General features: G+C 43.5%; 2 protein-coding genes across 4 annotated transcripts in view; both read left to right on the top strand.

The window, feature by feature from the left end:
* Nucleotides 1–1,105: 1,105 nt before the first annotated feature.
* Nucleotides 1,106–26,727, top strand: TPH1 (tryptophan hydroxylase 1). Of its 2 annotated transcripts, none has more exons than XM_077179875.1 (11): nt 1,106–1,563; nt 16,058–16,195; nt 17,141–17,324; nt 18,666–18,766; nt 19,440–19,507; nt 20,766–20,962; nt 21,433–21,568; nt 22,067–22,193; nt 23,295–23,390; nt 23,796–23,929; nt 24,321–26,727. In XM_077179875.1, exons 2-11 carry the CDS (start codon nt 16,076–16,078, stop codon nt 24,493–24,495), a joined length of 1,338 nt encoding a protein of 445 aa, XP_077035990.1. In that variant the 5' UTR covers nt 1,106–1,563; nt 16,058–16,075; the 3' UTR covers nt 24,496–26,727. The 2 variants fall into 2 exon arrangements, with proteins under 2 accessions (XP_077035990.1, XP_054490172.1); XM_054634197.2 differs by lacking the exon at nt 1,106–1,563 and adding an exon at nt 12,478–12,594.
* A 442-nt stretch (nt 26,728–27,169) lies between these two features.
* The window catches only part of SERGEF (secretion regulating guanine nucleotide exchange factor), a 141,937-nt gene continuing 141,321 nt past the window's right edge, over nt 27,170–27,785 (top strand). The window contains exon 1 of one of the 2 annotated variants that reach the window (XM_077179876.1): nt 27,170–27,378. In XM_077179876.1, coding sequence (XP_077035991.1) covers nt 27,355–27,378 — 24 coding nt within the window. In that variant the 5' untranslated portion in view covers nt 27,170–27,354. The remainder of the gene's footprint in view (nt 27,379–27,785) is intronic. The other variant, XM_054634198.2, reaches the window with a different exon arrangement.

The following is a 27,785-nucleotide window of genomic DNA, read 5'->3' as shown; positions in this document are numbered from 1 at the left end:
GCTTCATCAGCAGCATGTGTTTGGGGTTTTGGTGGGGTTGGGCTTTTCCTGGGGAGAGGCAGGGAGGTATTTGGGTTTTGAATTTGGTATTTTTTTAAATTCTCTCTCCTAGACCTGTTTTGACACCCACTGGCAAGCCTGAGCTCTCTAGGCCAGTTGATTCAGAATGGTTATCTGTCTGTCTACAAGCAGGTGAGCAGCTTTCTTCCACACCAAAGATCTGATCAACTCCAGAACATCCTCCTTTGGGGAGAAATGAGAAGTACTTGTCACTGCTCTGTGCAGAGCTCTGAACAAAAGTGGGTATCTGAAGCATTGAACTAAAGCAGCAGGAACTCAATCCTGCTTGGACAGGCTGGATGTGACTTGTGGCATGAGAGCAGTCAGAGAAAATTGAGGCAGAAAGCAGACTGGAAGGCCTTATTTTATATTAGTCTTAACAGATCTATATAATAATTTCATTCAAAGATAGGATTCTAACATTCTGTTGACTCAACTTTTATGGACATGTGGCATCTTTATCACACATTGTAGCATTTTCCTGGTGGGACAAAGCACCACAAAACCAAAGAAATTTGGGATGTGGAAAAAACCCAGTGGCATTGGAATGCTTTATCTGCTCCTTTGGCAGAGCAAGGAGGTGGTTGCTGGTATCCTAATGCTTGCCCAATATTCATGATGCAAATTTGTTCTTTCTCCATGAAACCTAAAAAGCTCTTGTCTTTGCTTTTAATACCCATATCCATGTCACTCTGCTTGCTTAATTTTCTGTCACTACTATTTTAGTTCATATTTTTTCTAAATGCTGTGGTGAGTCCTTTGTAAGATGAAACTGCCCCGTTATAAACACTTGTCACTGAAACTAAGCTGCATCCAAAGGAGATAATAAGATAAAATCTTTATTTCTAAGTGAAGTATCTTCATAGTTTATTATATTGGCATTAAAAGGTATGGAGGTGTTACTGTGGTTTTGTTTGCCTGGAAAATCTGTCTTCTTTCTCACTACTCTTATTTTGGCTGCTACTGGGAGTTACAAAACCAGCAGTCTTTATTTTATTTTTCACCGAAAAAATTGCAATTTTCTTTTCTAGAGCAGAATCTTTTGGTCACAGCAGCTCCCTTATGTATCCTTTTATTTCTCCCTCAAAATTAAATGTCCTTTTTCAGTGCTCGCCATTTACTTTTCATTTTGTTGGCGATGATGATGAAATTCATGTGCTCTGCCAAAGCCAGTGAGAAAGGAAGAACCTGCTACACCTGGGGCAAGGACCAGTCTGCTGTGCTGTTATACAACTCCCCAGAAGCCCTTCATGTGAAGGCAAGCCCAGGCAGCCTCGTGCCTCAGCCCTGCAGTGAGTGAAGCCCCTCAGTCAGAGCCAACGGGGCGTGAGCTGAGCAAACCTGACAGCACCAGCATGGCTAAACAAACCAGGTTATTGCCAGCAGCTACCCACTGAGGTTTGCAATGGGAAATACTGCTCCTACACCTCCTTTTGTTTCCCTTCCTGATTCACTGCTGCAAAAAGAAAGCAAGTTTTATAATGCAAGGAGCTGGCATCTAAGGTGGGTAAGAGAACGGGTTTGCTTCTGAGTTGTTACCGTGGAGAAAATGAATGAACGCAGGGAAAACCCAGTGGGGCTCAATTTCTCTCTCCCAGGTCATTGCATGTGAGCTGCAGGTCTTAGTGATGGTTCAGTAAAGTCTGAGAGCTGAATTTCATACAAAAGCTACTGTGGAAGAGCTCACAAAGAAAAGGTAACAGTGGTAGGAGGCTGTGAAGAGAAGACAGTAGTAAGTAGAGGAAGAAGAAAGATTAAGAGATACTGGAGAAAGAAGGCAAATAGGGAAAAGCCTGGAAGAATCCTGACAAAGAGGATAAATAATAAGTGAAGGAGAAAGGTATTAAATATCAGTAATTATGTTAGCATTCTAGATCTGTCCAGGTGGAATAGCTGGTGTGCAGTCACCTATTGAAAGTCTAACACTGATTACATTTTCTGTTTTCAAACCTGAATTTCCTTTGCAGTTTCTCCTGATCTTATGGAAATGAGACAAGCTTAAGGTGAACATGAGGTCTTAAAAACCACAGCAGGTGGGCTAATGAGTATTACTGGATTTTTTTAAATTTGTTTTTTTAATTCACCCACTCTCCCCCCTTGTTTTTTGCTGGCTGGGTTTGGCCTCAGGGAGGCAAATCTTGATGGAGGTGAGGCAGTCAGATGTTGCAAGCCCTTGCTTGGCATAGATCTTGAGCATGACAGAGTCAATTTGTGAAAGCAGAGTCCTGCAGGGCTGGTGCTTGTGTTGCCCACTGCCTGCAGCCTGCTCCTGGCACAGGCACAGTGACTGCCTGCATCTTTGTGCCCATGGTAACTTAAGTCCCATGTTGAAACTTCCCTTTATGTCCCTTCATCCAGTTTCCAAGGAAATCTTAGAAAAGCAAATGCACCTTGGTATTCTGTGTTGCAATAGTGGCAGTTATTTATTCTGTGCTTCAGGTTATGCAAACTTCATTTTAATTTTGCGGTGAGTTTGTATCAATATTATTTTTGTTGTCATGTATATAATTTTTGGTGACAGCTCTGTTTAAAGAAGATGTAACTTTAACAAGCCATCTGTTAACCTTACATAGAAAGGAAATGCTTTTGTCAATTATTCCAATGAAATCAGAAAAATAATTTCCTGGCCTCCAGTAGCAGACCAGTCTCCCTATCTTCTGTCAATAGGAGGATATTGAAACATGCAGGAAATACATGCACACTTTTATCCTGCCCTGCAATACAGTCACAGTGCTGCATTATAATTAGCCAGTGATGTCAGAAGGTTTCATTTTCCATTAAAACTTCTTTGTAGTGCACAAACTCTTTTATTCAACATCAGAGAGTTTCCTCATTAGTCAGGCGGGAAGACTGGACACAGGAACCATGGGAAGACATTTTGAGTTTATGCCAGCCTGATTAGTAAAGATTTTGATTTAATAAGTTAAGAAAGTAGAAAAGAGTGAGAAACAGTTCAGGTGGGAATGAAAAAACCTGCAAAATGACTCCGTTCTGTCATTTGGGATGAAGCCATAACAATGACTGAATGGAAGGAAGAGCAGTAGTGGACAGAAAAGACTGGAATAATAGGGAAGAGAAAAATGAATGGAGAAAACATGGAAGAGCAAGGGGGGAGCCTGGTTTCGTGAGGTCAGTAGATAGAAGACATTTATGAATAGACAAAAAGAAACACAGGAAATTGCCTATGAGCTGACAAATGGTGTAGTTTCAAGGAAAGTCTTTGAGAGACATGAATGTTTTGGGCACTATGTAGTGTGAGCTGCTCTTGTGGGAGAGTCCCAAGCCCAAATGAAGGGAAGATTTGTCCTTTTCCTTCTTCCCTTATTGGAGAGGTTCTCACAAGTCTTAAAAGAAGATGGGAGGTAGATGCAAAATATACTGGCATTGAGCTGCTCTGGAGAGGGGTTGGTCCGGGACAATTCCTGCACAGTCCATGTGCTTATGGACACAAGCAAGAGCAGTCAGGGGTAACCCTGAGAGGCAAACTTCTTGCAGCTTTTTGCTTCTCCAGCCTTTCTGGACAGCAGAGCAGGTGGGTGAGGACAGCATCCAGCAGAGTGTCTGTGCACATGTGCTTTTGAGCCCACCCTGCTCGCTTCCCTCTTGTCCAGCACTCAGTGATGAACTTAAAGATCAGAACCAGATCCTTTATTGCAGCTTTATCAGTAACTTTAACCAACAGATCTGGAGTCAACCCCCACGGTGGAAGTATTGAAAATAACCACAGTGCTACTCCACAACTGTGAGCTTTTGCATTAGAAGAGCTCTTGATGCTGCAGTGCCACCTGGGAGGCAGGCATTTCTTGTCTGAAGTGTGGAGGTTGAGGGTGCTTTGTTGGAAGAACCTGATGAATGTGACACTGCATGATGTGATTGCCCACACTGGGTAAAGGAAATGCTGTCATGATTTAATTAATCAGTTCTGATCTGCTGATCCCCGAGTTTACTTAGACTTGAAAGAAGTAAATATAATTAAATTAAACAAAGGTCTTTCCTTCCCGCACATGCTCTGGGCCCTTTTGCGTCTTCTGTGAGATAACAAAAAGCTTATGAATAACAGGCACAGTGGTCTTTGTTGTTGTTCTTGTTGACTTAATGCAGAAGGCTGGCAGGAGGAATATTATGCACAGGTGCAGTATGCATGACATCAGAAGATGACACATGGGTGCTTGAAATGAGTTTTTTAAAATTTGATTTCCAGTGTTAGGTTGCAAAAGGATAGCAACGTCAAGGTTTCAGTGTTGCCTGTTGCAGGTCAAGGTAATTTTGACAAAATGTGGTAATGTTTGATTGAAACCTTATCAAAACAGAGGAAAGGGGTAGAAGAGGTTAGAATTCAGCTCTTGGTTTATCCAAAGGCTTTTTGTGTGTAACTGCCTAAAGCTGTGCAAGCCCTGGGTGCCCTGGTGTGATTCCTCTGCTGGTCTGGATGGTTTTCCACCAGCCAGAGGTGGTGCCTGTGCAGTTGTACCGGGTGCCTTTGAGAGCACACTCACAACTTTACAGTGGTTTCTTTGGCCACAGACGTTGTGTAAAACATATCCTTGTCCAGTTGTGGGCTTCCTACCTCCTCTCACACGGAGCTGTTTCTGCCAGCAGCTGGGACCTGCCCTCTCCAAGCGCCACATCTTCATTCCTAGTCTTGTGTCTGTGCTGGAGAGATTTGTTGAGGGAGATGTGGCTTGGGGAAGGCAGTTCCCTTATATTCTACTGCATGTACTCATGTCATGTGTTTGTCATTCACAAGTGACCCAGCATGTGGCTGTGCAGATGCCATTTATGGTGTGCTATGCTAATTTACCAGAAAATCCCTGATAACTCCATTTACCATGTGGTTTTTTAGGTGAATTTCCCCCTGTCTTTTGGGAAGTTAATTCTAGATTGTATTTTTTTAACTGTTTGTACTAATGGGGTAAGAGAAAGTAGATGGGATGAAGCCTAATAAAAATGAGAACTACCCAATCTATTTAACCCTCTTTGCTCTCTGGAGTAGTTCTCACACCAATCAAAGCCAACATTGATTAGCACAACTTATTCTTGACTAAAATCAGATTTAAAAATAAGCAAATTTTTATTTGTCCATGTATTACAGATTAATTTGACTCATCCAAAATTACTATTTTCCCCATCTTTTCTTTCTAAAAATTCGTACTGTCATTTCCAATCCGTATCTCTTTTCCATTTAGTCCTTACAAGCATGTGAATAGGTGAAAAGAATTGTGACTAAATGGGAGGCACAGTGTCAGGTCACTAAATGTATTGTTGTAAATTGCACTGAGCTCTGCTTGCACCTCTTTGACAAATCCTCATTAGCCTGTTTTGGTCTACACTTGCATCCTCTTGTCAGCTGTAAGTCTGCTCACAGTTTGCCACCCTAATCTTTTATCCATGATCCTGGTTACTATTTAGCTAATGCTTTCAACCTTAAATAATCTTATAATGTTTATTTCTCTGAAATAAAATTTTGTACCTGGTGTCCCTAAAAGCAAAGCTCTCTAATCAGGCAGATGAGACTCATTAGTGTTACATTTCAAGGAGCCTTACTTTGATCCAAATTAATTAATTTTGCCCCAATACAAAATTGTCCTAACTATAATGGGAACTAAAATCTAATAAGATAAAATAAATTCAGAGGGCAAAAAATATCTGTCATGAGAACACAGTAAGATGAACAGCTTTTGCCAGTCTTGGAAATGATGATGTGTTTCACAGCTCTGAGGCTGGACATTTTACAGTTGCCATGTGTTTAAAGTTGCTGCTGTGAATTGATGGGTTTACATTGCTGGTTTCCATCCCTGGAGCAAAAAGTGGCTGTGATTTAATTTATGTTGTTCACACTGGTCAATGGCCAGTGTCTAGACCAGAGGCTGCCCTCTGTCATCTGTTTCCTGTGTGGTTTCAGGACTTCAGTGGATGGGGGTGTCTGAAAGCTGTGAACAGGGAATGGTCGATCCTCTGAGCTCACTTTGGTGTGAAGCCCTGAGTGGCTGGGAATGAACAGCCTGACCACGGCCTCTCTTTCAGAATGGCTGATCATCTTCAGCACAGGGGTGAAACACACCAAAAACCTGCTGTAACAGGCAAAGCCAGTGTCTTCTGGGATTGTTTGGGCCTTGGAGTCATCTCTTGATTTCCCTTGGCCTGGCTTGTTTAGGGTGTGTGAAACTCATGGCATACAGTCTGCCTGCTTCTTACATCAGCAAATCTAACATTGGACATGCTTCCTAAACAATGTGAATATGGAAGAGGCTGGTTCCTGGCCCAAGCCCATGGTGAGGCTGTGTCAGAAGTACCTGGAGAGCTCTTGTTCTCTTTCCTGAGTGGATCAAAGTCTGCTGAATCGCTTTCTGAGCTCTGCTTACTCATATCATTAATGAGTACAAAGCTTTCCCCTTTTGTACTTCTCCACCTCACTCTGAATACACAATATGCTGCTGTTCTACTAATTAGGCCAACAGGCTGAGGTTAACAAACACTCTGTGACTGCTCTTATCAGCAGCCTTATTTATGCATTTGACTATTTTGCTTTGTGTTCGTCTGTGATGTGAAAGCACTGGATAATTCCTCAGGTTTTGTAGTGATAATGTAGTAGAAATAATGGTACCAGAGTGGTTTCTCAATGACTGGAGTCCGCTTCTACTATAACTTGTGCTTAAGGGATGGAGAAGTATCAGGACCTGGTCAGAAGTAATCCCTGAATGCCATGAGGGGCTGTTTTCAGTGGTGATGGCTGAGGTTGCCTTAGGCTCTGGCACACTCTCCTCTTTTTGGATGTTTTGTCTTTCATTTTCAGGTTGGGCATTTTGCACTTGTACCTGGTGCCAGGGCCATCAGCACTGAGCAGCTTCTCAGCCTCCCTTGCCAGGGCTCTGGAGCTGAGGCCAGGGCTGGTGCAGTGCAGAGCTGTGACCTGGCTCAGCCTGTGGGAAACCAACTGGGAGCCTCCCCTTCAGCCCTGCCTGAGCAGAGCAGTATCTGCAAGGCTCCATGGAATGTTCCCTTGTCCTCTCCAGGCTGCACTGCATCCCCAGGCAGCAGGTAGATCAGCTTGTTGAGATTTTCCACTTGGTTTTCCCCATGCCTGGTTGATGGTTCTGGCTGGACTGAATCCTGTTTGCTCTAGTAACACAGGGAATCTCTGCTGGCTGGTGGGGGACCATGTTTAAATTGAGGTGACTTGACCCTGAACAGATAAGGAAATAAAAGGAAGTTGTAATTGGCACTTCTGTACCCAGTAACTCCAGAGTAATTGGAGCAAAGAGCTCTTTCAGGACTTTGGTTCCCAGCCAGACTACACTTTGGTTTGAAATGTAGCTGATTGATATTAATTTTGTGATATTATTTTCCCTAGAGAAAACAAATCAGAGCCTGGTTTGTCCATTGTCCCAGCACCATCTAAACTAACCTTTTGTAAAGAGTTTACAAAGGTGCTGTCAGGAAAAACTACACCTTATTTGCTCAGAGCAGCAAGTAACTCATGTCACTTGTGATTTCATTTAGCTTTTATGAAATGAAAAATATTTCCTGCCTCAGATGAAAAGGCTAATATTGCTTCTTTAAACAGTCCAAAGCAAATATACAAACAGTGCATGGTCTGTTGGCTGGCTGTGCTTCAGTAGGTTTACACAGCAGCTCTGGCTTTTCAAAATAAGTGTGCTTGAAGGCTGTTGATACTACAGCTGGCTGAGACACGATGAGAGGGTAATTTACCTCATTGGTTCTTGCACTTTTCATTGGAAAAAAGATATTTGTAAATGTTTTAAATACTTGCATAATTGAAATCCCCCTTTTCCTTTTGTCGCACATTAACTGGTTATGAATGAAATGCTTTATTAATCAACAACTATTCAGTGGCATGAATTGTTAACTGCCTGCTAAGCCATCCTCATGGGGATGTGGTTCCATTCTCAGGGACTGAGCCATCCAGGCATTTCTCAGAGGCTGCTCTGAGTTCAGGGTGTGACACTGTCACAGCCTCATGCTGGTGAAAGGCTGGGTGAATTGCTCTGGAAAGTGTTTGTTGGCAGAACTGTGGTTTGTAGAAGAAGGGAGAAAATGGAAGAATTTTCTGTAGAAAGACTTCAAGATTTCAGATCCATACATTTCTTTGAAAATTTGAAAAGCTTTGGATTAGGAGCTTTTTGACTCCCTGCATTTAGGTAATGCCACAATGACAGGTTACCTCATTTAGGCAGGAGAAGTCAGAGGTTGAGAGAATGAAGGTTAGAAAGTGATTGGAAGTGAATGCCGTTGCTTGGATGTTGTGACAATAAATGCTTTATAAATATTAAAAATCAGTAGAAAAAAACAAGGCAGACTTTCAGACCAGGAGTTTTTTGGGCAGCAGAATGAAAGGGCATTGAAAAAATTAAATCAGAATATGAGGAAGATCTGTAAAACTTATACTGGAAAACAAACTGTGCATAGGCCTGCATGATGCTCATCTTCACTCTTCCCTGTAACTTCCAGAGTGCTTGTCTGAGTGCCATGAGATTCTTAAGGCATAACTTGTCTGCAGCACTTAATTAACAGAAAGGCAGAAGGCTGTGATTAGAATTTTCAGTTGTGTGCTCTGGAGAAAGTAATTATGATTAGAGCAGACCTGGTACTAAATCGTATTAAACCTGTTTTGTTCAGGGAGTTACCACTTCATACCTTTTTCTGGAAAAGTTTCAAGTGACCCCTTTGCCTCAGACAAATGGTCCTTCTTGGAAAGGCAGATGCCTGGGCCAAATAAAGTCCAGGGGGGTTTATACCTTAGAAGTGATGTTGTGAAATTGCTTTATTGGAGATTAGAGCACTTTCTCCCATCACATGGGGAGATCAGGTAATTCCCACTGATAACCTTGATGGGATTGAGAAGACTTTAGGGCTGACTGATTCTCTCCATCACTCTTGCTGCATTCAGGTAGATAATCTTATATTTCAGCAGTAGATTAATATCCTTAAAGAATGTTCTCAACCTGCCTTTCCATGTTCTTGCCTGACCAGTTCAACAAAATCATCCTCTGACTCTGTCTCTCCCCCAGATTGGAACCCCTGTACTACACTGATTTTTCTTTTTTTCCACCTTTATTTTCCCCTCCCAGACCAGCTTCCTCAGGGTGCTGGTAAACACAAGATTTGTGTCATGTCTGGAAAGATGTGCCGGCTTAGTCCCTACATATTTGACCCACAGAGAACAAACTTTCTCAGAGTGGGAGGAAGAGGAGAGGCAGGGCAGAAGGTTTAGGTTGTTGTGTTTCAGAGAGCAAAAAGGGTCCCTTTACTGTGTGGCTTCCCAGGGAGGGGGAGATCTGGAGGTGTGACAGCTTGGTTTTTAATACTTCTCAGCCTCAAAATCTCCAGAGCAAATCTACAAATGTGTACCCCCAAGTGTCAGAACACTGCTTGATTGCAAACTCTGCTGTCAAGTTTCTGCTTGGAAGAACAAAACAGAAACTCTCTGAAAACTAGAGCTGAGTTACCTCTGAGCTAGCAGATGGGAAGGAGGAATAGATTCATGGTCTCTTCTGGAGATGCTTGATGTTCCTGGAGCTTCTCCAGCAAAGGACTGAGAAAAGTGCAATGACTTCAGTCTGACACCACCCTGTCACTTGGATCTGAGTGAGGAGAGTTGATTTAATGAGGAATTAGGAGGGAAAATGTAACTGAAAGCCACTCTGGTAGCCTTCACAGTGCCATGGCTGCTCTGTGCCAGTGGGAGAGGTTTTGTGGCAGCTGCACATGGCAAAGCCCCATCCTGGAAAATCAGCTTGACCCCCTTTTGAGCAGGGTCAGATCTGTGCTCCATCCTCAGGTGCTGATTATCTGTCTGGAGGGCTTTGTGTGCATGAGAGGCTGTATGTGACAAATCTCCTGCAGGCTTTAGAGAAAAATCAGTCACTGTATTGCCTTATCTCCTGTGCCATAAGGGGAGGCCTCTCTCCCTATGGTTTTGATGCCCCAGTTGTCTTTCAGAGCTCCTTCCCACCTCAGGGTCTGTGTAGATTTCTGACATCCCACTGAAAACGTTTGGCCTCTCTTTGCCTTGGTGCCCCTGCAGACCAACAAGGTCACATTTCAGACCTTTTCTGGGTCAGTGTTTGCTCGTGCCACCTCCTGCCAGCATGAGCAGGGTGGCTCCTGTGCATTTTGCTGCCCTGTTTGTGTTGTCTCCATACCTGACTGCTGTGCCATGCTGCTCTTTTATGTGGAGAGGGGCCCAATCCACCATTATTAAATGGTAGAATATGCTACCAGTTTTTGAGAAAAGGTAGATTTTTTTTTCTCTTTGTGAAAACACAAAGCAGCAGCTGTGTCAGTGACAGAGTGGGGTTTTCCAAAACCCTGCAACTACAGAACTGTGAAGATTTAGCTTTTGGATAAAACCTTTTAAGTAGTTCTCCTATTTAGCCATCCACAGATTCCTAGGAGCTGGAAGTCCTGTGTGGAGAGGAGCAGAGCAGGCTCCAGTGAGCACCCAGTGGAAACAGGCTGTAATTGAATCTGCTCATGCTTTGTGCTTCTGCCCTTTCAGATCAGGGGGCATTGGCTGTGGTGAACAAGCACTTCTTACCAAACCAGTGAATCAGCTTTAATCTGCTCCCCAAAACCCTGGGCACCCCAGTTATCTCATTATGCAACCAATACATTTCATATTAGGTTAAAGTTCCTTGGCCATTCCTGACCTCATTCCCATTGTTTCAGCAGTTATAGGTCAGGCTGCCCGTGGGTTCCCTACTATTATTGCTTCATTTGAGCTAGGGAAAATTGACAGATTAGTCATATTCTACCATAAGTGTCTTACTGTGCCCATGTTTACAGATTTGTCATTAACACCAGGCTCTCACACACTTAGGGGTCTGGGTAAAGATCCTACAAATTGTTTGCTCTCTGAGTCAGCTCATTTGATGGGGAGATTTATTCTTTAGGAAGGAAGTGAAATGCCTGTTGTAGAGATAACACATATATTGATAAATACTGCACTTTCTTTATGCAGGGAAAATTGAAGCATCTGGTGACGAAATATGTCCCATTAGCAAACTGGAAATAAAAGGGTTTTTCCAGCTATGTCACCCTTCACAGCCCGTGCTGTGTCTGAAGGGCTGAGCTAGTCACTGTTTCCAGCTAGAAACAGGATTGTTTGAAGTTCAGTCCTTCTAGGTAGAAGGAAGACTCTGATATCATCATCACAGACATTGGTGCAAGTGTGAGTGTGCCTGCCTGGGTTAGGTATCACCCTTTATATTTGCTTCATCAATATGATTTACCAGGTGTGTTACACCAGTGTCTAAGGGATCTAGCTGAAAAAAATCCTCAAAACTTTTTAGGCACTGAAGAGAGAGATCCTGGGGATTTTTCCAGACACTTGATTATATTCAAGTGAAACTAGTTGCTGCTGATTTTGAGCATTTCTGTGAAAGGTTTGTTAAAAAAAAAAACCAAACATATAAAAAGGATCAGAGTCTTTGGTTTTGGACAGCTCAAATAGAAAATAATCAATCTCTCCTCCCCAAGAGACCCCTAACACCTCCAAGAGATTATGTTCCCAGGGAACGTTTGGCTGTTTGGCTTCTCCTGCTGTGGACCAAAATCCCCTTATCTTAATGTTGCCAAGTTGAGATGAGACAATGAGGACTGGAGTCAAAAAACCATGAGTTTTTATACTATAAACACATCTAGGTATATGCAGAAAATAAATGGCAACATAAATGATATGAAAAGATGTAGTTTTCTGCTAATAGAAATGTAGTTACTCTTCCTGTATGCACAGGAGGTTTTGAGAAAAGACAGAATACGCTGCAATTTATTTTCACAGCAGAGATGCACTGCTGTTTTCAGTGAAGATCTTAATACACCTGCCCACCGTGTTTGGGACTTTGGGACTACAGCCTCCACTATGTGCTGCTGAGAATTTAGGACACTGCTGAGTCCCCTGTAGCCTTGGAGGCCCCTTTGCTCAGAGCCCCTCTGCTACAGGCCCAGCCCTCACCACCTCTCACTTCTGATGCCGTTTGCCTTCCCTTCCCCACAGGCAGCACACAGGGCATTTTACAGGGAGTGCACAAGTGTTGGGAAGCGCCTGTGCGGACACGATGGAGGAGGACTCCACCCAAATGCTCGCTGCCCTCAGCCCCGTGGTGTGTGAATTTATGTTACCTGCAGAACCCCTAGAGTCACCCGCAAAAAGTCAGTGTCCCGTGACCCCTCTTGGGTGACCCTGTCCAGGTAACTTAGGAGGCAAAGGGCTTCTTCTCCTGCGGGTCTTTCCGGCTGCAGTGACGGGGAGCGGGTGCTGGCTGCGCCCGAGCATCGCTGCTCTGCAAACCGGGTGAACATCGTGGAGGGGCCCAAGGCGCCCCTTTCCCAGCTGGGCCGGGCAGCGCCTCCCCCGCCTCCCCGCATCCCTCCCCTCGCCCGGGGGCGGCTCTCGGCCCTGCATAAAGCCGGCGGGGCCGGGCGCTGCCCTCAGCCTGCCCGGCCATGCACCCTGCACCGCGCCGCGCCGGATCCCTGGAGGCGGCGCCCAGCCCGCGGGACCCCGGCAGGCAGGTGAGGAGCGGGGTGGGCTCGGGAGTGCGGGATGGGCACGGGGAGTGCGGGATGGGCACGGGTGAGGCGAACAGGATGGGCACGGGAGGAGCAGGATGGGTACGGGGAGTGCGGGATGGGCACAGGTGAGGAGAGCAGGATGGCACGGGGAGTGCGGGATGGGATCCTCGCTGCCCGGCCCCGGGATCAGTCCCGGCTTGCGGAGTAAACGCCGCTTTTGTGGAGTCACAGCTGTTGCAGTTCTCGGAACGGGGATTTGGGAAAATCGGGAGCTTTCTGGCCCCGGTTACTTGGAGAGCAGTAATTGGAGAGACCTGGGGTGCGGCTCCTCTGGCGTCGGTGGCAGCGTTCGGTGCCGCTGGGATTGGGATGGAGCCGCTGTTTTGGTATAAAAGAGGGGAAAACATCTCAAAGTGTAAATGTGAGCATATGAAATTAAGGTAGAACAAAAGCAACTTTTGGTGTACCATTGCTTAGGAGACAGAGGGTGTGACATAGCTCAGAAGAACTCACTCTCCATTATAGTGGGAATTTGCTTAGTGCATCAGAGATCAGATAAAAGCAGCACTGGCTGCAGTCACTGATACTCTGCAGTTGACAAAGTCCTGTAAGATTCCTTGTGAAGACAAGAATGCTGACAGTAAAGTTTCACAAAAACATTGCTTTGCTGTACCCCTCAGATACTTGGAAGCCAAATAAGCTGCTCAGCACAGCTTCTGCTTTGGTGTCTGAGAGCTAAATCTTAGGAAGAACTTTGGTGTAGCTGGAAAATGTAGTGTGATATCTAGTTGTGGTCACTCCTGATATGGGTATTCACCCTTCCCTAGAAGTGTGTCAAAAGGACAGCAACAAAGTAAGCAGCTACTTCAAGGGAAGAGAATATGAATTGCCTATTGACATTTTTATTAATCATTATTAATGTCAATCAGTATAAGATCTTTTGAAAAGAATTTTTCATCTTCAATTTATGAATTGAAATGTGATATTCTTTTAGGCAAACATGTTTGGATAATTTAAAATCCTGATTGTCCATTAATATAAAGAATTAAAGCATAAAATATGCTCCCTCATATATCTTTCTCTCTGTGAACATTCTTTGGGGAGAGGAAGAAAGGAAAGGTAATTGCTATGGGTCCTAAAAAGTGAAATCTTTAACTGGACAGCACCTAATTAATTATCTACATAAATAAAGGGCTTAGAATATCCCTGTGTTTGTCTATTTTCATCAAGACTGAGTCAGGCTGGTGGAAAATCCCTTAAAGATTTGCTTCACTAATAAAAAGTATCAGTGCAATATTAACTTCCCCTTCACCCTCCAAAACAAATGTGTTACCATGCAAAGGAAAAGTTTCAGATTTTATTAGAGCTGGGTTGCTGAGTTACTGATAGATGTTAACATATAAGTGAAGTGCAGCCACAGGAGGAGAGGAATTGTTTCTGCATTACCTTTTCTCCTGTTGCCTTGCACCCAAATGATTGCTGCATTACTGTCTTCAGTTCATTTTTTAATTTAAGCAAAAGGTGAGCTTTGGTGTAGGGTTAAATATGTATATGGTGTGCATTTGGCATTGTAAGCATGGCAATTTCTCTTTTCCAACTTGTAATTCCTAAGTTAGAGGTCATTTGTAGAGCTTGATATAAGAACACTTTATGTTTTGTTGATTTTCTTCATTGATCTCTTAAACATATAACTTCATAGATGCTGTCACCTGATCCTAGACACAGTGTAAGTTGCAGCAGCAAAACACAAAAGAAGAGCATTAGTTTTTGGTGCAGGTAGTCTGTCCCAGCTGTGCACCTCGTAACATTGCATGCAACTGTGCCAGATCTCATAAAGGCTGACCCAGGCTGAAGCCAGTGATCCTAGACATGAAGTCAAGCCAAAAATCTGCATATTAGCTTCTTCTATAAACCAGCTCTGCATTTATTGCCTTCAAAGACCACTACCTAACTCTACTTGTAGTGGAGACTTCTTTGCTTCTCCTACAGCAGCCCTATCTGAACAGGATTTGGCTCACACAAATGGCTCTCTGCACTTGAGAAAACAGCCCATGACCTGTATGTAATCGTGGTGTTTGTAGCTTTTTATTTTCTGTTTGAAGTGCCTGTGCTCAGTGCCTGTTCCTGGCTCTTGTAATGGTGATCTGACACTGAGAAACCTGCAGGCTGCTCAGCTGACCCTGAGCTGGGCTTGCCACACACTCCCAGCAGAAAATTTGGTGTCTGGACTCAAGCTGATGGAGGTCATTGACTTTGGTGGATCAGAAACAGTGTGATGGTCTGACTCTGTTGTCCAGGCTCATCATATTGTGGCAATTCATTAGAAGTGGGAACCCAGACAGAAATCCAAATATTTTCATTACATCGTTAAAGTTGGAGAGATTGTACAAGGGAATCAAAGGAACTGGTGCATTTTGTTTGCATTTTTGTTTTGCTCTTTTCATTTCTGAAAATGTCTCAAGATAGTGATATCTTTAAAGTTGTATCAGATCAAAAAATAATTCCTAATAGTGCCTTCATTGTTCCTCTCCTCTTTCTCGCTGACTCAATCAGAAACCTCTCCTTTTATTCTTTAGTTTTTGCAAGGTTTGAAGACATATGAGGGACAGCCTCTGCTCATAAGCCTTGTGTTTTTCCTTTACTTTGCATTTTCCCTATTCTTTACTGTTTCAGTATTATCTCTCTTTATGGCCTGGCTACATGTAGCTAACAATATGATCTGTGGTAGCTGCTGATTTCCACACAGCCAGGAGTGTGTGCAATAGTGAGGTATAAAACCACACAGTCTGACAGTGTGGGGTGTCTGAATTTTCAGTGTGTGATTTGGGTGATTGTGCCAAGGGTTTGACACACAAATTAGGGGACATGGTAGATGGAGCAGCTTGGCTGTGGTTGATCAGAGAGGGAGTGTCTCTATAGCCAACAGATTCTGGTCAGCAAAACATTTTACCTCCTTAGGTTTGTCTCCTTGCCCTGTGAAACCAGTGTTTTACAGTTATGTAACAAGAGAGTGATTTTCAGTTCTACTGAATCCTGATTCATCTTTTCTTATCTATGTCCTGTGGGATTTGGATTATTCTCTTTGCCAGTGTTCACTGAACTTGCTAACAAGTGTTTTTGTTCAATGTACTATCTCTGCTGACATCTTATTGCTCCTCTTCCTCCCAGTAGCAATGCTAATTATAAACTGTACATTGAAAATATTTTCTGCATCCTAGGGAATGAATAAAGATGTCCATAAAATCATTCAACTAAAAAAAAAAGATATCTTGGTATTTCAGTCTCTCACAAATTCTGTCTGTGACTGACTTTATTCCTATTATTTTGTAATATTTGAATTCATAATTTTCCTTTTGTGGTTGATCCAAGCACAGCATTACCCAAGACACCCTGAAATGTAAAAACTTACACTTTTTGCACTTCTATCCATTCAAACAAATTTTTTTTCTTTGTTTGCATCTAGTTAAATAAGTCAGCTTACATGATGATTGAAGATAACAAAGAGAATGAAGACCATGCATCTGAAAGAGGAAGGACAGCCATCATTTTTTCCTTGAAGAATGAAGTTGGAGGACTTGTGAAAGCATTAAAACTCTTTCAGGTATGTATGTTATAATCTTATGATCATCACAGCAGCTCTGCATTTTTAAATTGTAAGGGTCGTTTTGGAGCACATAAGAATTGATTACATCTGTTTATTAAGGATGTGATTCTTAACCTGCTCCCACCTGGCACCCAAAATTACCCACAAAGGCAAATGTGTGCCTCAGAAATTAGATGATGGCTGGCTAAAACTCTTATCTGCACTGACTAAACACTGGGAGAGGTCTGCCTTTTCCCCTCAAGACAAAGAGGATTAGCACTCAATGGTTTTGCTGGGAATAAGAGGTGGTTGGAAGCTCCTGCTGATGGCAGGTAGACACTTGGGGTGTTGATCTTGCCCTTGCCACACTGTGTAGGCAGACTGAAGGTGACAGAGGAGCTGCAATTGTACAGCTGGTGGGCAGGTGCTGGGTGAGGAATATGCGCAGTGCCACCGTGCTCTGGTGTGTGGCTCTGTGTGCTTTAGCCTGGAGTTTTCTCAATGTTCCTAATATAAAACACATGATTAAATAATTCTTCAGATTAAAGAAAAGTGAAACTAATGCCCTGAAAATACTGCTTTTCAATCCCTTGCTTGCTTGTGAGGTAATTATATGGTGACTTGATTGGCATTTTGGTGAATTTTGCTAATCAGCTTCCTACGGGAAGGATAAAAGAAAAAGGTCTATGAATTTAAACCTCCTGACTGTGTCTTTATGTGCTTCCTGAATGTAAATAAAACTGAAAGAACACAGGTTTGCTTTCATTTTCTTCTGAATAGAAAATCAAACCTTCCCCCCCCTTCAATAAGCAAATTGCTATCAAGGGATCCAATTAATTAAAATAGCTTCATAGAGGTGGTGAATAGTTCATGGCAGTAGAATATTAACTTGAAAAACTATTTTAACTTTTAGTCAATTGTTTTTAGCCTATCTCTTTGAGAACATTGCTTCTTACTAAACAGGAGAAGCATGTAAATCTGGTACACATTGAGTCACGGAAGTCCAAGAGACGAAATTCAGAGTTCGAGATCTTCGTGGACTGTGACAGTAACAGGGAACAGCTGAATGAGATTTTCCAGCTCCTGAAATCCCACGTCAACATCGTCTCTGTGAGCCCCACAGAGCATTTCAGTGTCCAGGAAGATGGTAGGTACAAAAGGCAGTTCTGATGAAAATGCATTTCCAAATGTGCTGGTTTGAAATATTTTTATAGCTATCCACACTTGCACTTGTGTCGTGTCTTCAGGAGCCTGCTGCCAGGTACCTGTTTCTGTGTTATGTGTGAGTGTAGTCTGGTCTGAACCTGAGGGCTCAGGCTTTGTCAGGCCGTTACAAATTGTGTGTCTGCTGTCTGTGCTCCTGTCCCTTCCCAGCACAGCCCAGCTGGCACCAGTGGGAGCCCTGCAGGTCAAAGCAGGCTGGCCTGTGGGCAAAGTCTGAGTGCAGGGCTCGAGTACTCTACGATGGCAGAGGTGTGATACTGACAGTTCCCAGTTCAGTTCAGACACTGGGGAGAGTGCAGGATGGATTCTGCAATTTCCTCATTTAGTTCTTGATTCTGCTGTCTTTTTTACCCACTTTTAATCATAACTGGCCTCCTTATATTAGTACAACAGAGGTGCCCTTTACTTTCATATACTACATGTTATGTTTACACCTTTACTTTTAATTAAAGAGATGCCCAAAGTTCAGGGCAGCAGGAAGCTGGTCCCATGTATTTTTCAGTCATTGTGCTTGGGAAGGAGAGATCTGGAGTTCTTGGATAAAATTGCTTACTTTAGCCCTAAGTAAGGGGGAATTCAATCTAAACAGTCTCCTGATTTCTTTGAAGTAAACTGAAGAGCATTGAGGCAGAAAAACAGTGTATTAACTGCTCTGCCAAGGGCTTGGCAAAAAACTCTCTTAGGCTAAAAATAACACCTAAGCAGTTGGTAGCAAAACTGTAATGATGCTCCTCTCTCAGGCAGCAGGGCCTCCTGTTCCTCCTGCCCCCCATACCCCTCAAGGCAAAGCTGGATGCTCCCCATGTACATAACCATGGGGGAACATCCATTTCCCATGGTCAGTAAAACATGATGAGAGGATTCTAACCTGCTCCCACTCTGCCCAGGGACCACAGACAAATCCCTTCTGTTCTCCTGTGCACCCTCTGTGCCCTCCAAGATTCCCGGCAGCTGTACACAGGGATACCTTGTCTCCATGGGATCCTCTGGATGCTACTCTAACTACAGCAGAGAAACCCATGCTGGCTTTCCTTCCCAGAGGCTCTGGGGCTGGCTGTGCTCTGCAGGCAGCCTGTGGCAGTGACAGAGGAGGAAGTGTGAGCTGGAGGCTGCTGCCAGATAGGCAGAGGCCTGCCTTGTCTTATTCATCCCCTTTAATTTATGGGGTGAGCTGTAACCGCTGTAACCATCCTTGGAAGCAGCGCTTCCTCCCTCGGTGTGCTGGGTGTTATTAATAACCTTGTGGATCCCATGCCTTCCCCAGGCATGGAGAACATTCCCTGGTTTCCGAAGAAGATCTCAGATTTGGATAAGTGTGCAAACCGGGTGCTGATGTACGGCTCTGACTTGGATGCTGACCATCCTGTAAGTACTTCTCCCTCCCTACATCCAGTCCATAGCTGGAAACAATTCATGGAGCTGACCTAAAAAATTGCAGCTTTTCCTCCTCCCTTTCCTCTCCCTCAATGGCGTCTCTGGAGGTCTGAGCACCTTCTCTTGGGGATTTCACGTCTCTTTCTTTGCTCAGGGAAGACTGACTGAATTCAGTTCCTGTGCTTTTCTGCAGAGTTTACTCGTGCAAGAACTCCAGGTCTGGGCCTTGAGTGGTCACATACACATTAAAGAAGCTAAAAGAAAGTTATTTTGAGGCAGGCTTTCTTCCCCCTCTGTCTTTCTTCCTTACTGGAGAAACCAAACTGGTATTTGGGCAGAGAAAATGGGCAATTTGTTCTGTAATTTTGAATAATCGTGCAAGTAACAAACTTTGTATGAATACTGATACAACTAAAATGAATCCTTCTCTATGGAATATATTGTAGCATAAATCAGCTGATTCCTTTGGAATATTTGCTCAGTTTACATCTATTAAACATTTCAGACTTCAGCTATGAGTTTCCTGCCCTCTCCTTTCATTCTTACACATTATACTTTTCTATTCCCCAACTGCAGAAATGTCAAGTGTTCTGTTTTAAATTGATTGATTTATTTATTGTGGCTTGGAAACTCATTGAACTGTGTTTACCTTTCTCCCCATCAGGGTTTCAAAGACAACGTTTATCGCAAGAGGCGAAAGTATTTTGCAGACCTGGCTATGAACTACAAACAGTAAGCTTGAATTCTTCCAGAAGAAGCCTTCTAGGTGCTTTGAAATAACAGCAGAGTGGGCTGTGAGGAGCTCAGCTTCCTGGGCTCAGATCAGGCTGAGACACACAGGTTCAGCTCAGGGATCAGAGCCAAGGAGGCAAAGGGAAGGGAGATGTGAGGCAAGATGAAAAGGGAGATCAAGGCAGCCCTGGTCAGTCAAGGCTGTGTGGCTTGGCCAGATGCTCTGCAAAGGACAGGGAGGGGAGGCAAATCCCAATGTACAGCCCAGTGACCACTGAGAGTAAACTTTCTGAGCAAATGTTAATACTTGAATTTTCTTTCCTGGTTCAAACTAGCATGTGTGATGTGTAGATAAGAAGTTTTCTATGAAAAGAAATTCTAAGAGCTTCTGTCTTTAGAGATGCTTCTTGGCAGGGGGTGGAGCTCTTAAAGCAGTAAGAGATTCATAACCCAGGGCTGTAAATTCTTTCTAAATGTGATTTTCATGTGGCCTGATTGAATTTAGGTGTCAAGTCCCTCAGCTGAAAGTGACCTAGAAAAGGTCTTTATTTAGAGTTCTATTGTACTGTGTGTTTAGTGCAACTGGTTACCACAGTCCTCAGCTGATTACTGTTAACCTGTTGTTGACAGATTCCCTTGGGAAAGCATTTTCCATGCCAGTTCCCTGGCCGGCAGTGGAAACACAGTGTAACACTGGCCTTGCCATAATCCATTTTATCCAAGGTCCTGAGGACTAAATAGGAAAGAGACTAAAATTAATATGCTCAGACAGGCACTGGTCTCCTCTGCACAGAAGCATAATTTTTACCTGATGTGTATATTTAGCTGCTGTCACACAATGTGTTGTTAATTTAGGAAATTCTCTTTTCCTAAAACAAATTAAAAGGGTAATGGAAAAGAATTGCAGACTTAGAAATCCAACATGGAAAAGGATGTGTTATCAGCTCCTGAAGCTGTGAAGAGATTGTGTAGGTATTTTAAACCTTACTCTTGGCATTAAACAATTAAGAAACTGTTTACAGAACCAAGGCTTTAAGTGAGATCAAGGCCAAGATTCCTGACAATTGGTTAAAATGAAAAAAAGGCAAGTCCTTAGACTAAAAGCTTTCCAGGACATAGACCAGATCTCACTGTATTTGATAGAGTCTAAAGGCAGGTGTCACAGTCATACAGGTGTTAAATACTAGTAGTAGATAAATTAGTCACCTCTTATTAGCCATTTTCTAAGGAGTATCCTTTCTTCCTCTTCTCCTTGCAGTGGTGACCCAATTCCCAAGATTGAATTCACTGAGGAGGAGATCAAGACTTGGGGGACTGTGTACCGAGAGCTTAACAATCTTTACCCAACTTATGCCTGCAGAGAGTACCTGAAAAACCTGCCCCTGCTCACCAAACACTGTGGGTACAGGGAAGACAATATCCCCCAGCTGGAAGATGTGTCTCGCTTCCTGAAAGGTAAGCTGCTGCTTTTCTACAATTTTCTGGTTTTCAAAATAAACTGAGGTCCACTGCAAATCCCACCATTTTGTGGGCACAAGGAAACATTCTTGATGACTTGTATTCATTCTGGTCCTTTAAGAGGCCTTTTGGCCATCTGTGTTTTAATGTATTTGTCTTCAGTGCATGCAGTAATATTTGAGGGGCAGTGTCTGAAAAGATTGTTAGGATTGGCTAAGGAGATACCTGACTGTATTGTTGACCCTAGACATGGAATCCTAGGCAATCCATTGGCACAGAGATAGGGCCATTTTTAAAAATGTTTCTCAGACTCAAGCCTACGTCTAATTTTTCTAATTGTGCCTCATTTTCCCACGTGCTTTTGAGCCAAGGTAGTGCTGTGGCTGTCACCTCAGCTCCAGCAGGAAAGCTGACAATGCTGTGCATCCTGTGCTAAACTAACATACAGCTTCTCTGGTCACTTTCAGAGCGCACAGGCTTCACCATTCGCCCCGTGGCTGGATATCTGTCACCCAGAGACTTCTTGGCAGGACTGGCATTCCGAGTTTTTCACTGCACTCAATATGTCAGACACAGCTCGGACCCTCTCTACACACCAGAGCCGTGAGTCATTTAATCTTGGGGTAGAATTTGTGAGAGAGTTTTGAATCTTGTTGCCCAGAGCCAAGTTACTTAAAAGCTGTTCAACAACACCAGCATAAAACTTACTTTTAAGGTGCTGAAGACTCAGCCTTCACACTGAATATAATGAATTTACAGCATGCTGAAGTGCCACCTTTGTAAGTGCAGGATTTTCAAAAGTGCAGTTTGCTATTGGAGATCTCTTAGTGATATCACTGTGTGCAGTTAGTTTAATACCCAGCTGCCCTACAAATGGGGAGCTCAGACCTTAATTTCAGGCACCTTCAGTTGAAAATCTGATTTTATGCACTTTATATAGAGTTGGTATGGTCTGCTCAGCTGCTTTCAGAGAAATGGGTGATGCTTTTAGCGTTTAAATTTAATGTTTATTTCAAGACATTGTATTCATTCAGTGGTGCTGCTTTTTCACTTTGCCACAAAGACAAATAAGGAGATTTCTTGCTTTGTTTCTTTTTCCAGTGATACCTGCCATGAGCTCCTAGGCCATGTCCCTCTTTTGGCTGAACCCAGTTTTGCTCAGTTCTCCCAGGAAATTGGTCTTGCATCACTTGGGGCATCAGATGAGGCTGTCCAAAAACTGGCAACAGTGAGTGTTTGAGTGCCTGGGGATTCCATCAAAACCTCTGTGCTTCACTAAGCTGATCCCATGCCATTGAATAAATTTGGAGCTTCATGTCAACGTTAGCCACACCAGCTGCTAGATCTTTGTGTTTCACTGGTCCCTGGATTTTAAAGCATGAAAAAATTTTCCATGCTAGGAAAAAAAAACCACTTTAAAGTTGATATGATTGATATTTTTCTTCACTCTACTGTCAAGTAATAGTTCAGCTTCTAGTGGTAGATTACTTCTTGCAGACTGAAATTTTATGGTCTATTTCTTTCAGACAAAGTCTTCTTTCTTCTGGGAACATGATTCAATGATTTGAAAGTGTTCTATTTCTTTAATGTGTAGAATGAATTGAAATTATATGGTATTGAATGTGGTGAGTGCTAGCATTAGATACTTTTCAGTCAAGAAATTAAAATAATATAAACTAATTTTCTGGATATCAGTCTGTGGACGTCTTGGCAGGGGTATTTTAAGATTAAAAGTAAATTTTGATGAAAAATAATCTGTGCCAGTTATGCAAGAACTAGCTTGCTGGTTTAAAAAATTTCTTTTCCCATGTCATGTAGCTAGTGGTAAAACTTGTACTACCTTCAGTGGGAGCAGAAATAAGCCATCTATGAAAACAGTGTTCCTTCCTGTCTAGCTGCAGAAATCCTGAAATTCAGCAAACAGAATGTCTTTAATTTTACAGCACACTAAGCAAATGAGAAACAAACTGCAGTGGGCTGCTCTCACTCACTCAGAGATCTGCTCTATCCAATGATTGTTTCAAGCTGAGGCTGTGATTTCATGTCAGTATTTCTCAAAACAGATTTACACCTCAATGTTTGCATTGGCATTAGCATCTTCCAGCCCAGCTGGGTGATCTGTAACATCCACCTTTCAAACACGCAATCCTGTGGTTCTTCATCCTTCCATTCTTGCTTTCCTCCTCTTTATATGTCTCAGGATAACTGAGAGATAACTTTCTGATATTTGCAACTATTTGATGCTGCCTACAAATAGAAATGCTTCCATCTAGCTCACCACAGGATCTTTGATGAAGGCTGAATTGTTTTACCTCCTTCTGTGTTTCAGTGCTACTTCTTCACAGTAGAGTTTGGCTTGTGCAAGCAAGAGGGGCAGCTACGAGTTTACGGGGCTGGCTTGCTCTCTTCCATTAGTGAGCTCAAGGTAAGAATGGCTACTGCTTGTTTGCCTCTTTTCTTTGTGCCTCATTATTATTGCCACTGTTACCCCCTGCTTTTTATGAAGTATAATTTCTTGATGTTACAGTCCAGGTAACTATTGTCAGATCAAAGCTTTGTTGGTTTAACCAGATTCTGAAAATATTGCTCTTGTTTATACAGAAGCCTTGTGTCTGAGTCCCTTTTCTCACCCAAACTGGCAGAATGTGACTGTTCAGAATTATTCAGTTTGTTAGGCTTTAATCACTGTTCATCTGCAGATAAAAATTTTAAGATGAGATGCATTAAAATCCTCTCACATAATCCTTTTTATTCACTTTATCACATGTCATCTTCCTCCTGGATTCTTCGGATGGTGATGTTCCTCTGACCCATGGTAACACCTTACCAGCACTCACTCTCCGACAGCGCCAAAGTCAAACCTTTTGATCCAAAGGTCACCTGCAAGCAAGAATGTATCATTACAACTTTCCAGGAGGTTTACTTTGTTTCTGAAAGTTTTGAAGAAGCAAAGGAAAAGATGAGGTACAGATTCTGCCCCCTCTCCTCACACCCCTTCTTTTTATAAAAGTAGATTTGGGTTTATATCTCTCTCTGTAGCAGCACAAAACACTTTTAGTCTTATCACAGTTTTGTAACTATTTTTCACAGTAAAGGAATTTTGGTTAGTATTTTCTTGGTCTTTCAGGTACTGGGTGGGAGATATATACCAATTATATTTTAAAATATTTTAAATATTTATTTTTAAATACTATAGAAAAATATTTTAAAATACTTTAGAAAAGTGGGTATTGATACTGGCTGCATACAGAGAGTGCATTTGCGGTTTATGTCTTGTTTAGAACACCCTCTTTTGGATATAACACACTCTTTTTTTCTTTTTTTTCTTTTTTTTTTTTTTTTTTTACCTCAATAGAGAGTTTGCCAAAACCATCAAGCGTCCCTTTGGGGTGAAGTACAACCCCTACACTCAGAGCGTGCAGGTCCTGAAGGACACGAAGAGCATCGCCAGCGTGGTGAACGAGCTGCGCCACGAGCTGGACATTGTCAGCGATGCCCTCAGCAAGATGGGCAAGCAGCTGGAAGTTTAACACCCTGCCAGCACTGGCCTGCAAGCCAGTTCTTCCCTTTCCCCCACTGATTTCTTTCTAGGCATATAATGTGTTGCATGCAGAACTCACTCCTTTGCACATGGAAGAGTGAATGGCCCATAAGAACATAACAGTTTTATCTTGTTACTCTCTGTAAATTTCCTCACATAAATGCATTCCTCCAACCCCCTTAGGTAAAAAAGGTCCAGAGTTGCCTTTTAGAAGCTTGTTGGAGAATGGAGAAATTGTTAGACTGGAGAAAAAGTGTGGTCTGTGGATCAGGGCTGGGATCAGATGCTGCAGGAAGTGGCTTATGAGGCAAAAATGGAGTAATTCACCCCAGAGAGAATTAAATTCCTGCCTTCAGCAGTCTATGCTACTGATTGTATGGTGCTGAAGACTTGACAATGTAGAAGCTGTGGTAATTCAGTGTTTCAAAGACTGCGCTACTAAGTTTGAGACTTGAATGATTACAATGCAGGCATCAGGACACAAATAGCTGGAGGTTCAACATGATAAAAGGCAGGGGTCAAATATTGCTTTCAAGGATTATTCTTGCCACAAAGAGTTGCAAATGTGATGTTTGGCATGCTTCTAGTATAAGGCAGAGATACAGCTGTTGCATGAAATCCTAATTATGTTTATTTTAAGCGACTTGGTATTGGCTAAGAGTCAGGATTTTTGTTGCTGTCCTTGATATTGCGCCTGAGGGAAGACCTTTCCTTACAGAGACACCATTTGCCTTTTTCCTGACTGAATTAATTTAGCAAAAAATACAGCAAGCCACCAAGCACTGATTTAGCATAAAGCCCAAAACCATTTCCAAACTGCAATTTCATATTCAAAATAGCTTAATTGGCTCTAAAATAACATCAAAGTTTAAAATAACACCCAAAGCTGATGGACCAGTGTGCTTTATGTAAAAATAAATATCCTATTGATTGCTCAGTCACTTGTTTGACCTGCACAAGCTACACAAATATACATTTAGTTTCTTCTTTACCTGACCTGAACACCATCATTCCCCTACCTGTCAAATGATAACTGAAAGGCCCAAGCATTTCATAGGAATTCTGTGGTTTTGAAGGCAAGAATCTACCTTGTAGTGTAAAGCATACCTGATCCCAAAGAGCACTTTAGAAGTGTAGGGAAGCAGTGTCCTGCTGAACTGTCTGCACTGCACAGTAGCAAACTTGCCTGTGTCGAGGGTCCCACAGTTCCCAGCACCTTGCAGAGCTGTGAAAAGCTTCTGCCACCCCCGTTCTGGCATGGACATGTGTGCAGGATGTGAGACATTTGAGTGGGGGATCTGTGAGGTGCAGGGTGTATTTAATAGGGGGGGATCTGTGAGGTGCAGGGTGTATTTAATAGGGGGGATCTGTGATGTGCAGGGTGTATTTATCAGCACCCTAGGCACTGTTTTTTGTCACACGTAGATCTTATCAGGAAATCCAGAAAGCGTGCTGGAAGAATGATCTGAAATCTTGAATACACTGGAGATGCTGGTCCAGGATTTTGAGAACTTGAAAGGACTTTAATGAAAGCTCTGTGCTTGAAAATTACCTTGAGTTTCATATGCTTTCTAGTTGGACACCTCTGCTCCATAAGCAATTGCCAGGCCAACCTTTCCAACAATACTCATTGTTTAAATCAAGGCTAGATAGATTTTTCTGTGGCTATTAACCCACTATAACTTTGTTTTAAAGAGCATTTAAGATGTAGAATTATGGTCTACAACATTTATGGCTTATATTGCACTTAATTTAAAAATAGGCTTAGGAACTTTGTCTTTCTGAAGAAGAAACCTTCCTCTGAGTAGTAAGGGAGGATCTGTTTTGTCTGCTTCTGTGATAACAGTTAATATTCAGCTACAGTTTTAACAACACTGGATTTATGATGTTGTTGAAATATACACAGGTCTGTGTTACTTCAAGCCTTGTCTGAGCTATGTGTACCTTTCAAGTAGGAGTTCTTAAACTTGTTAAAGTAGCACCTACTTTCAAGTACTTCGTAAAAACAGCAGTTGTATCTTTATTTGCATTTGTGTAGCAAAAGAAAAAGTAAACTGCTAGACATAATACCCAGACGATGCACTTCCACGCCACTAACAACGTGTATGTTTGGCTTCGCCCACCCAAACCTTCGGTAAAACGATGATAATTTAAGTATTTTAAAACCATTGTGGAGGCTTAAATGTCAACGAAATAAAGGAGTAGCTGATAATTATCAGAACCACCAAGGCCCTTTACTTCGGCACCGTAGCAATAAACATGGGAGGAAGGCTCATGTCTTGACTAACAATTTGATGGGTGAAGATGTGGGTGTTAACGTCATTGGAATGGGCACCAATGTCTCTGCTGACTTTGGGCAGCGGGTTTGTTTTGGAGCCCAGGCAGCTCGGCTCCTAACAGGGACACGGGTCTGCACAAGCCTCAACTTCTCAATTTTGGGGTAAAACAGGAGGTTCGAGGCGGGATATGTGGTAGGCGGTTCGGGAAGGCTGTGCCTTCCTAGCGCCGCAACCAATGGGGCAAGGAACAGGGCAACATGTGGCCGGGAGGTTGGGATAAAAGGAGGGTGCGTGCTCTGAAACCTCTGAGAGAGCAAAATTCCACAGGTGCAGTTCTCAGTGGACTCTCTCCCTCTATTCGCATAAAGTTGCGGGACTCCTCTATCTCCTGTTTTGGACACAAACCTCTGGCATTTGTGGATTTTCCGGGCAAACACGAAGCGCTCGCTCGGGGTTGGCGTTTCCCGGCGCGGTTCGGGCACTGCCCGCCCGTGATCCCGCCCCGTGCCCGCCCCTTCCTGCCCGGCCCGCGGGCGGCGGGAAGCACCGGCAGCCGGCAGCCCCGTCCCATGGAGCCCCGGCTGCTCGCCTGGGTGAGTGGGCCCTCGGCCCGGCCCGGGGGGCGGGAGGGTGGCGGGGCCGCTGCTCGCCCTGCCGGGATGCTGCGGCGCTCGGCCCGGGTCAGCGGGGCCGCGGTGTGCCCGCTCCGCAGGGACACAACGCCGCGGTATCACCTGCGGGGCACAGCCGCTGTGGGAGCCGTGCCGCGGCTTCCCTCACGCTGCCCAGCCCCGTTTGCCCCGCGGGGCCGGGGCCGGCTGGAGTGAGGCTGGCGTTGGGATGCCCGCCTGTGGCTCCCAGCCCCTCGGGTCCTTCTGCGGCTTGCCTGGCTTTGAAGGCTTGGAAATTCATGGCGAGTTAGGGGCTGAAAGGGGAGGTTGTGAGACATCTTTTGCAATGAATCGCGCCTGTTAAGTACTATCACGCTCTAAAGCGCGTA

This window comes from Agelaius phoeniceus, chromosome 6 (assembly GCF_051311805.1).
Source record: "Agelaius phoeniceus isolate bAgePho1 chromosome 6, bAgePho1.hap1, whole genome shotgun sequence".
Taxonomy (NCBI): domain Eukaryota; kingdom Metazoa; phylum Chordata; class Aves; order Passeriformes; family Icteridae; genus Agelaius; species Agelaius phoeniceus.
This window is presented reverse-complemented; position numbering and strand designations above follow the sequence as displayed.

What these genes read in the sequence shown, in the direction of transcription:
- TPH1 (XM_054634197.2), top strand. Translation starts at nt 12,526, where the DNA reads ATGCACCCTGCACCGCGCCGCGCCGGATCCCTGGAGGCGGCGCCCAGC. An exon ending in CGCGGGACCCCGGCAGGCAG is followed by an intron (nt 12,595 to 16,057) that starts GTGAGGAGCGGG and finishes GTTTGCATCTAG; the next exon opens with TTAAATAAGTCAGCTTACAT. An exon ending in CTGTCCAAAAACTGGCAACA is followed by an intron (nt 22,194 to 23,294) that starts GTGAGTGTTTGA and finishes TCTGTGTTTCAG; the next exon opens with TGCTACTTCTTCACAGTAGA.